General features: G+C 57.9%; 1 protein-coding gene across 1 annotated transcript; it reads left to right on the top strand.

Moving 5' to 3' along the window:
- Positions 1 to 5,702: 5,702 nt before the first annotated feature.
- ZNF579 (zinc finger protein 579) lies at positions 5,703 to 8,963 on the top strand. The gene is made up of 2 exons (XM_045987089.1): positions 5,703 to 5,805; positions 6,855 to 8,963. Exon 2 carries the CDS (start codon positions 6,857 to 6,859, stop codon positions 8,549 to 8,551), a length of 1,695 nt encoding a protein of 564 aa, XP_045843045.1. The 5' UTR covers positions 5,703 to 5,805; positions 6,855 to 6,856; the 3' UTR covers positions 8,552 to 8,963.
- Positions 8,964 to 10,872: the final 1,909 nt, after the last annotated feature.

The following is a 10,872-nucleotide window of genomic DNA, read 5'->3' as shown; positions in this document are numbered from 1 at the left end:
AGGTGGAATGTGAGTGTGTGTGTGTGTGTGTAATTGAAAGAGAGACCAGGAGGGACTGGTTAGGTAGTAGCATTTGTGTTAAGACCAGAAAAGGGGAAGAACAAGTTTCCGTAGGAGTTTAGGGGGATCAAGAATTCCATTTTGAGCTTCTTAAATTTAAGATGCCTGGGAGTTTGGCATGCACTAATACAGCTGAAGGTGTGCGTGTCCTGTGATACCGCGATCCCACTGCTAGGCACGAACCCTAGAGAAACTCCTTCGCCTGCACTAGGAGACACACTTAAACATTCCCAGCAGTAATCTGTACGGCCTTGAACTCTGAACAACTGAAGTGTCATTGCTGTGGTCCAATGCTTGTTTTCCCATCGAAATCTCTATGTTGAAATCCTAACCCCCAGTGTGACGGTGTTTGGAGATGGAGCTTTGGGGAGTGCTTAAGTCTTTACGCCTGGGACCAGTGCCTCCTCTGAAAGGCTCCAGGGAGACCCCTAGCCCTTCTCACCCTGCAAGGACACAGCAAGAAGCCCTGGCCATAAACCCAAGAGAGGGCCTCCCGCAGAAGACAAGCAGGTGCCTTGATCTTGGACTGCCAGCCTTCAGAGAACCGTGAGCAAAAAATTTCTGTTGTTCATAAGCCGCCAGTCTGTGGTGTTTTGTTAGAGCAGCCGGAACAGACTAAGACATCCGTCAACAAAAAGCAGGTAAATAAACGGTGGCATGTTATGGTGTGGGTTACTATACAGCGTGAAATAAAGGGGTGCGGATACACACAGTCCCGTGAATGAGTTATAAAGGAGCCCAACGCCCAAAGCCCAACACGTTGATTCCGCTTATAAGCAAAACTGAACTATAATAGTGTTTAGGATGTATTGTGGCCAGTGTGCTACCTAGAAAAGCAAGAAAACCTTCTCGAGGTTGGATAGGTTAAGCTTGGAATGGGGCTTGCCAAGCCTTCTGTGACCTTGGGGCAGCTAACATCCCATTTCTTAATCTGGCGATCTCCTGATAAGTATTTATTAGCTGCGCATCTGTGTTGTGCCCTTCTAGCCTATGCGCCTTCTATTTCACAAGAAAAGAATTTAGAGGAGGGAGACATATATTTGGGGGGGGAGAAAACAAGAAGACATGTTTGCCTGGAGATGCACGGTGGCCCATCTGAAGGCTCCAGGTCTGCTCCTGGGGACGCTCAACCTTAGAGATAACTTCCTCTCGGCTCTCCCACCCAGGAACCAGGAAACAGACTCATCCCCTGGGGCAAAAACCAAAAACCAAAAAAAAAAAAACCTGTCTTGGAGCAACAAGACCCGCCCCCTTCGATTCAGGCACCGCCCCAGGGGCATGAACCGCCCACTTGGAGACCTGCTCTGCAGAAGCACCGAGGGTCTGGAAGCTAGCCAGGGTTGTCAAGGAGATGGCCGCAGGCTAGGGATTAATGAATAGGGACCTCGGGAGGCTGAGGCTCCGCCCACCTCACCTCCAACCCAATCTTTTCTCTTCTGGGACAAAAGCGACAGGGACTCACCCATCTCCCGCCGGCCTCCCAAGGGCCCCGCGCAAGGCTGGACCTCAGACGTAACTCATCTCACTGTGGCCCCATTATATAGATGTGCTCATGCAGGCTCCGAAGGGGTGGGAAGGATTTCACTCTGGGGGCGATCTCAGCCTCTGCAGGGCGCCAATTACTGGGCTGAAGCTGACGACTCTCAGCTGCCTGCTGGAGGAGCTGACTCTCCCCGCTGACCAGTCCAGCCAGCCACCTGCACGCGCAGCCGAGCTCCACATGTCCCCACCTCCTCAGCCTTCTCCCTTCAGGGCAGTCACCCTCTCCTGAAGCCCCAGCCTCACCCCTCCTCACTCACTCCTCATCCACTTTTCTGGGCTCGGCTGGGTGCAGACAGGTAAGCCTTTAAGCAAACCGGCGACGCCGACCCCTGCGCTCAGGAACTTCTATTCCAGGGACGGGGAGGTAGGCAATCAATGGGTAATCCACGAGGAGCCTCCGGTTTGTTAGCCATAAGTACGGTTGGAAAAATAAGGCAGAGTGAGGACTCCAGGGAGACAGGAGGGCTGTTTTAGCTAGGGTGGGCAGGAGAGCTGTCTCTGAGGACGTCTGGAAGAAAGTGAGGGAGTAGGGTAGAAGGGACACTTGATGGAAATCTAGGGGGAAGGGCACTCCAGGCAGCGGGGGGAAAGGCATGTTCAAAGGTCCTGAGTCCACCAAGAGCAGAGAGGGGGTGGTGTGACTGGCGCGGAGCAAAGCAGGAGAGGGGTAGTCACCAGTGGAGGGAGGCTCCAGGGGCCAGACCCATCGAGCCTTACAGGCAGGGGGTGAGGAACACGGGAGGAAGGCCTGGGAAGCCACTGGAGGTTCACAAGATGCGATTTCTGCGTGCGAGAGGCTGGCCGCGGTAGGGGCGCTGGGGGCAGGAGAGCCAATGAGGAGGCAGCAGCAGGGGGACTGGCACCCAGGAGTGCAGTCCGGAGCCAATCAGCGCTAGGTCCCGCCCTCGGCCGGGGCACACTGCCCCGCGGAGTCCCGCACTGCCCAGGCACCCTGTCTCACCTGGGCCTGCTCCCCGCCTCCTCCCTGCTCTCAGCTTAGGTCTCCCCTGCATCCGGCCCAGCCTCCACGCGGGTCCCACAGGAATTTCTCTAAAACACTAATCGGATCATGTGACTCTCCAGCTTAAAACCTTTTCAATGGCTTCTCAGGGCACCAGGAACGCGTCCAGCATTCCGCCGGGACTAAGAGGCCAGCACAGTGGTTTGTGCAGCTCCCGGCCTCTCTCCACGACACTCCTGCCTTTGATGGCCCAATCCAAGGCCTGGAGTCTCCCCCAAGACAAGATCTCTCTCCCCATCCCCCAATATGCTTTTCTCTCTGCTTGAAACTTTATTTCCCACCATTTTATTCCTGAATTTTCCTTCCTTCCTTCCTTCCTGCCTGCCTTCCTTCCTTCCTCTCTACCTCCCTTCCTTTTTTTGGAAAAAAAATGTTATGCTTTTAAAATACAGATAATGAAATAACAACCCCCCAACCCCACCAGTATACACCCAGAAGAACTGAAAACAACCGTCTAAACAAACACTTATAAACGAACATTCCTAACAGCACTATTCACAATAGCCAAGAGCACTATTCACATATCCACGAACAAATGAATGGGTACAATGTAGTGTACCCACACAGTGGAATATTATTCAACCAGCAAAAGGAATGACGTCCGGATCCATGCCACAGCACAGATGATTCTGGAAAACACGCTGAGTGAAAGGAGCTGGTCATAAGAGGTTACCTATTATATGACTCAACTGACATGAAATGTTCGTCGTAGGTAAAGCTGATTATTGGTTGTCAGGAGCTGGAAGGAGAAAGACATGGGGAGTGACAGCTTAACAGACTTAAATCTGGGGAAGATGACAAAGTTCTGAAACTAGACAGTGGGATGGTCGCATGACATTGAGAATGTACTTAATGGCACTATTATCCCCCCACCACCCCCATATACTGCCTATCAGCTTTAAAACATTAGAGGTTTAGTTACCTCACTCTCCGTAGGCCCCTTTAGGATCTGATCGCTTCTCCCTGCTACAAGGTAACTCCTACCACGAATTTGGTGCTTATTGTTTCCATGGATATTTTTAGACTTTCGCGCCTACATAAATATCCTTTAAAAATTAGTACTATTGCCCAGGCGCTTTTAAAAGTCATACTCTTGGGATGCTTGGGTGCTCAGTGGGTTAAGCCTCTGCCTTCGGCTCAGGTCATGATCCCAGGGTCCTGGGATCAAGTCCTGCATCGGGCTCTCTGCTCAGCAGGAAGCCTGCTTCCCTTCCTCTCTCTCTGCCTGCCTCTCTGCCTACTTGTGATCTCTCTCTGTCAAATGAATAATAAAAAAAAAAAAAAGTCATGCTCTTTGCCTGTCATTTCTCGCATCTCTTTGTGAAATGCAAAGACTCACGGAGACGCACCAGCTTTGACATGTTTTCGTTCCCCACTTTGCTGCTGCTTAAACTGAGAACAGCGTGACCCACTCTATAAGGAGAGACAAATGCGTTAGTATTTGTAAAGCGCTTACAAGACTAAGTTTCTGCTTATTTTCATTTTATTTATTTTTATTACCCACTCCCCCCCCCCCCGGTTGATTTCTTGCCCCTTTACTTTCTGGAGTATGGAACGCATTCACATGGCTTCAAATTTAAGAAGTACAAAAGGATAAAGTGCTGTGTCAGTTCTGGGAGTCAGACAATGTTGCTAGCTTCCTCTCTCTTCTTCCAGACACAACCCACTGATAAGCACAGGCATTTAGAACAGGTTCCAGGCTGTTTTCTACCTTCCTTTCCGAACCCCCCCCTCCTTCCCCGCTTCCCTTCATGTTATCACTTGGAGCGCTTCCATATTTTTTTACACAGCAAGTTTCTTTCTTTTCTTTCTTTCTTTTTTTTGGACACATAGCATTCCACTGGGCAGATCAATCATGATGTCATCCCTCCGAATGCAAATTTAGCTCATCTCCAGTCTTCTGCAGTGGTGTGCAATCATACGGTGCTGATTCACCTGGTACCGATGTCATTTTGCATGTTTCTGAGCAGATCTATCTGGCAGTCACATTCCTGGAATTGTTCAGGTGTTAAGGCTGTTCCAAATTTCACTAGCCCAGCCATGTACAGAGAGGTCCTGTTTCCCACGCTCTGGCCAACAGTGCTCAGCATGTACTTCACCTTAAACAGCGACAGGCTGCAGGCCTATCTCTACAACCAGTCTTCGGCTGCTCGGTTTCGGGCATTTGAGATGTGTCCACCACGTCTCTCTCCTTTCCCTTGGCTCATCCTTCTCATCCCCAACCCTTGGCTTTCATCCTGCAGGTTTCGGCTGAAACATTGTTGCCTCCTGGAAGACCTTGAGGATTGCTCTCACCCCAGGGGGAGGTCAGCTCAGTGCCTTCTCTGTTCTCTGTCTTCCCACCCAATCCCCTTTCCTGCCTTGGAGAACGTTTTCCAGGAAGGCGATCGGATCTGTGACTGCCTCCTCCCTCTGACGGTGAGCTTCCTGCAGACAGAGTCCAATAGCCCCCGTCAGCCTGCCGCTGCAGCTCCAGCACCAAGGACAGAGCTAGCCCACAGTAGGTGCTCAGGAAATACGGGCGGCTTGGGATCCAGGGAGCTATTCGGGAAAACACATGCAGAAGGACTCAGGAGCACAGTGGGTGCTCAGTACCTGTGGGTCTCTTCTTAGGAGCGAATGCATATCTGCCGGGCTTGTTGTAGAGGGGCCACTGAGGCTAGGAGAAGCGACAGTCGCTTGCTCAGGCAGCCGAGTGAAGGCTGGACAGGGGTTCTAGTCCAGAGCGCCCCTACTTTGCTTGAGGCATCTGCCACTGCCTCATTCACGACTCCTTCCCCTGGCACCCCCTCGCCCAACACAGTGCCTGGCACAGACAGGGCCTGATAAATGTGTATTTGTTGAAGGAATGAATGAATATGTGTGTCTGCTGGGGTGGGGAGGGGAGCTGCTTGCAGCCTCCCAGGCCCGCAGCCCCCTCCCCGTGCAGAACCCAGGAATCCAAGCCTACCGCCCTCCCCGCCCCCTGGGTCCCCTCGTCCTCCCGCTTCCGGCCTTCCAGCCGGTCTTTCCTCTTTTGGGCTCGGTCGAGAGGCCGGGTTTCCGGGGGGAAGGCTTAGGCAGTGACACCGAGCCCAGCCTCCTCCACCCCCCACCACGCTCGGGCCCTCCCTCCCTCCCCGCCACCACCGTCCGCGTTTGGCCGGCCGCGGGGAAGGAAGAAAGGAGCAAAGGAGGCGGAGGTAAGACCCAGGCGCCCAGCGATCAGGGCCAAGCCCCAGGCTCCGGGCTCGGAAATCTGCGAGGCCTCGACCCGCGGCCCTAATTCTGCTGATCACGCCTGCGGGGAACCGCAGGCTGGGCCCAGTGGGGAGCTCGGCCCCCAGTGGGGACCTAGGGCTCCGGACTCCAGAAGCCTGGGTTGGGGGCAGGCGTCCAGCACCCGGACCCTCAGCCCCCTCCTCCGTGGACACTTCAGGCAGCTGAGCCCCCAGCCCCCTCCTCTCCCTTGTTTTAGGAGCCCAGCCCCCTCCCCCAATCCTCTCTGCCCCTGGGACCCGGGAATCCTGACCCCACACCCCACATAAGAGTGGATGGCAGTCACCTCCCAAACCTGGGGTCCCAAAGCCCAGCTCCCGCCTCTCTCAGTCCCTGGAGTCCAGGGCCCCAGCCTACCCCCTGCCCAGGAGTCTGAGCTCTCCTACCCCCAGCGTCTCCCAGACCCTGGTCTGGGCACCCACACGCATTTCCTGGCCTTCCCGATGTCGAATTCCACCCCCTCCGCTCCGCTCGGGCACCACTGGCTGGTTCCCAGCCCCTCCCAAAATTCTCCAGCCGGGCCCCTGGAGAAAAAGCAGTTGGCTGACTGTCTCCCTGTCTCCTCTTCTGTCTGTATCTCTGGCTTGTCCCCTCTCTCTCTGTCTGTCTGTCTCTCCCTACCTCTGTCCTGCTGTGGTTCTTCTGATCTCTGCTGTTTGCACCATCTCTCCATCTCTTTGTTTTCTCTCCATCTCTGTCTCTGCTGGGAGTCCCCATCTCTCTCTCCTGCTGTCTCCCACCATCCTGCCTTTATGGCTTCTCCTGCTGTCTGTCTGTCTGTCTGTCCCTGGGGTCTCTGCCTTTGCTCTGTCTTGCTGGCTCTCTCCGTTGCCTGGTTAATCGTCTGACCATCACGGACTCTCCATCTCTGTCTGTCTCTGCCTCCCGGCCTCACTGCACACGTCTCCCTTTATCTGACCCACTCCACGCCCCCACCCACCCGTGTCTCCTTGTCTCCCCTTTCTCCTTACAGGAATGGATCCGCAGCCCCCTCCACCCGCCCAGGGCAGCCCACCTCACCGTGGCCGGGGCCGGGGCCGGGGTCGAGGCCGTGGTCGAGGCCGGGGCCGTGGCAGGGGGGGCGCTGGAGCCCCTCGGGCGCCCCTGCCCTGCCCGACGTGTGGCCGCCTCTTCCGCTTCCCCTACTACCTCTCCCGGCACCGGCTGAGCCACTCAGGCCTCCGACCCCACGCCTGCCCCCTGTGCCCCAAGGCCTTCCGCCGGCCCGCCCACCTCTCCCGCCACCTGCGTGGCCACGGGCCCCAACCCCCGCTGCGCTGCGCCGCCTGCCCCCGCACCTTCCCGGAGCCAGCCCAGCTCCGGCGCCACCTGGCCCAGGAGCACGCAGGCGGCGAGGTCGAGCTGGCCATCGAGAGGGCGGCCAAGGAGGCCGCGGAGTCGAGCTGGGGCTCCCAGGACGCTGGTGCGGAGCAGCCCACCACCGCCGCCGCAGCGGGGGCCGCGGAGGAGGAGGCCGCGTGGCCCGAGACGTGGCCGGCAGGGGAGTCGGCCACGCTGGCGGCCCCCACGAGCGCTGAACCCCGGGAGTCCGAGGAGGAGGAGGCCGAGGCCGGGGCGGCAGAGCTGAGGGCCGAGTTGGCACTGGCGGCCGGGCGGCAGGAGGAGAAGCAGGTCCTGCTCCAGGCCGACTGGACGCTGCTGTGCCTCCGCTGCCGCGAAGCCTTCGCCACCAAGGGCGAGCTCAAAGCGCACCCGTGTCTGCGCCCCGAGGGTGAACAGGAGGGTGAAGGGGGCCCCCCGCCCCGGCCCAAGCGCCACCAGTGCTCCATCTGCCTCAAGGCCTTCGCCAGGCCCTGGTCGCTGTCCCGCCACCGGCTGGTCCACTCCACCGACCGCCCTTTTGTGTGCCCAGACTGCGGCCTGGCCTTCCGCCTCGCCTCCTACCTCCGCCAGCACCGCCGCGTGCACGGCGCGCTCAGCCTCCTGGCCCCGCTGCCCCCGGCGGGCAAGAAGGACGACAAGGCCCCGGGTGGACGGAACTCAGGGAAGGGGCCCGAGGGGGGCGAAGGGGCAGAGTGCGGGGGTGCCTCGGAGGGGGGAGAAGGCGGGCAGAACGGAGGGGACGCCGCCCCGGCCCGGCCCCCTGCGGGGGAGCCCCGCTTCTGGTGTCCCGAGTGCGGCAAAGGCTTCCGGCGCCGCGCGCACCTGCGGCAGCACGGGGTGACCCACTCGGGGGCGCGCCCCTTCCAGTGCGTGCGCTGCCAGAGGGAGTTCAAGCGGCTGGCCGACCTGGCCCGCCACGCGCAGGTGCACGCGGGAGGCCCGGCCCCGCACCCGTGCCCGCGCTGCCCGCGCCGCTTCTCGCGCGCCTACAGCCTCCTGCGCCACCAGCGCTGCCACCGCGCCGAGCTGGAGAGGGCGGCCGCGTTGCAGGCGCTCCAGGCCCAGGCCCCGCCGTCGCCCCCACCGCCCCCGCCGCCCCCACCAGCTGGGCAGGAGGAGGAAGGGCTCCCGTTGCCCATTGCACACATCAAGGAAGAGCCACCCTCCCCGGGGACCCCACCCCAGTCGCCACCGGCGCTGCCGGCTCCCCCTGTCTTCCTCAGCGCCTCCTGTTTCGACAGCCAAGACCACTCAGCCTTCGAGATGGAGGAAGAAGAAATTGACAGCAAGGCCCACCTCCGGGGATTGGGAGGCCTGGCCTCCTGACCTTCGCCCCCACTCCTGGCCCCTCCGTTTGGCTCCCAGTTTGCAATACGGAGGAAGGAAGTCGAAGTAGAGGCGCCTCCTGTCTGCCCGCCCACCCCCTTCCAGCCCTCAACACTAAGGGTGGGGGGCCTGGACCGCCCCTCCCTCCCATCGCCCACCCCCGGGAACCCCCCACGCTGGCTAGGAACTGCTTGCCCCAACAGGCGTCGGAAGGCAGGACGAGTTGGAAAAGGAGGCAGAGAACATTGGCCAGAGAGATGCAGACTGGGGGGGACCCCCTGCCTGGCTGTCTCCCATTATACACACTGGACACTGTCACCTCTTTGGAACTGCCAGACCCTCGGGGTCCCCAGTGAGCAAAGGTCCATCCCTGTCCTTTTGTCTGTCTGTGAATAAATGTGAGTTCGTGAAACATGAGACTGAGGCTGTCTGTGGGGGGCTGCCAGAGGGGGGTCTAGGGTGAGCCGGGATCTGTCCCAACAGGCTCTGAGCTTGCGTTCGGGTCAGGAAGGGTCCAGATTCCCACATCAGGGAACAGGAGGCAGGTGCTCAGCCCGCAAGCAACTCAAGAGAAGAATTGGGAGTGTGACAGTGCTGGTTACCACCCGTCCCTGCATCTTTGGGGAGCCCCGTGGCCCCTGTGCGATCCCCGCGTGCATGCTTTCTGTAGACATTTACCAGGCACAGCGCGGGGTCCTGCGGATGCTGGAGAGGAGATAGCCACAGACCCCCCAGGAGCCGGAATTCTAGATCCACATGAGTTTAGCCACGCGTGGCTGCTTCCATTTAGACTTAGAATGAGTAAATCCATTTAAAATAAAATAATGAAAAACATCCAGTTTCTCAGTCACACAGTTTCCAGGGGCCAACAGCCCCATGAGGCTGGTGGCTACCCCGGACAGCACAGATCGAGAACATCCCATCACTGCCAGAAGTTCTCTTGGACAGGGCTGCCCTAGGTAATGAACCATCCGCGACACACCACCAGGTATTAATTAGGGCTACTGAGAACACGGCCTGGCTGGGAGGGAGGGCCTTAGGGTGACCTTTGACCTGCACCAAGAATGAGGTGGAGGGCAGAGCAGGGTCAAAGGCTGTGAGGTGGGTTGGTGCCGCGTGCTGGAGAACCCACAAGCAATCGGGGGTAGGTGGAAAGGGTCATTTTCTGCAAACCTTCTAATGGTTTTTTTCTTCGCTCGTCTATTTAGGTCTTAGGGAGTGGAGAGGAGAGATGTGTTCATGCCATCTTCCTTAAACCGCCCCCCTCTCCTTCTGTTGTTACCCGTCCTTCCCCCAACGCCTTCAGTGGCTCCCTTTTTCCTGTGCAAAGGTTGATGCTGACCACTTGGGTGTCTTCATGCCTGTCAGGCCAGGAGCAGAGGGGTGAGGTCCTCCCAGTTTTCCAGGGCAGCACACAGAGGCTTTGGGAGGGAAGGTGGTTCCCCGATGTGATGAAAACACCAGGCAGGAGCCAGACCGGGGGAAGGAAGCCAGAGATGTGGAGGTTGCAGGTGTAGGAAGGGAGACGGCGGACTGTCCAGGGTTTGCAGAGTTCCCCGTCAGGGATTCAACACACCTTGGCCGAGGTCTTGGCGTGGTGCCTGGCATGTAGTAAGCACTCAGTCCATGGTAGCCCGCTTCACCCAGGGCTTGACGTGGGGGACGGAATGACGAGGGAGACCACCTGGGGACCAGCCCTCATGGAGCTTACAGGCCAGCAGAGGACGTGGACAATGATCAAATATTGGCACAAATAAAGTTTCCAAAAGAGACCAGTTCTGCCACAAACTAGAGCCTGTAACAGCCCCAGGCGTGGAGAGCTGGGGAGCTGGGGTGTGCTTCCTTGATGTCGGAGCTACCTCCCTCCCCAGGAACCTTCCGTGGCTCCCTATTACCATATCCAAACATGGGCCCCCATTTAGTGAGCACCTACCGTGGCCAGACACCTTTTCAGCGCAACCACACTGATTAAACTCATTGAGGGAGGGGATTACACTGCCTGATTTACAGAAGGGACAACAGGGCTAAAGTTAAGTCATTTGTCCTACTTTGGAAATCACTACCATGAACTGAGCTCTTTGTCTTCAACGGGGGTCCTTGGTGGCGAGGGCTGAAGACAGCGGCTGCCCCTGCGAGGGAGCCGTTGCTGTTGCTGCTTTGTTACGATCATTTTCCCAGGCTGGTGTAGACCTGATCTCAGGGAATCCTCGCCACCCCACTGGGGATTAGGAAATATCCTCACCACTTCTAAGGGCAAGACAACTCTCGGAGAGGGAGTCCCTCGATCAACATCTCATAGCTGGGGACTGGTGACGTGGGAT

Source organism: Meles meles, chromosome 19, assembly GCF_922984935.1.
Source record: "Meles meles chromosome 19, mMelMel3.1 paternal haplotype, whole genome shotgun sequence".
NCBI classification, from domain to species: domain Eukaryota; kingdom Metazoa; phylum Chordata; class Mammalia; order Carnivora; family Mustelidae; genus Meles; species Meles meles.
This window is presented reverse-complemented; position numbering and strand designations above follow the sequence as displayed.

Bases quoted from the DNA above. Each gene is read 5' to 3' on its own strand.
- ZNF579 (XM_045987089.1), top strand. From the start codon at position 6,857: ATGGATCCGCAGCCCCCTCCACCCGCCCAGGGCAGCCCACCTCACCGT.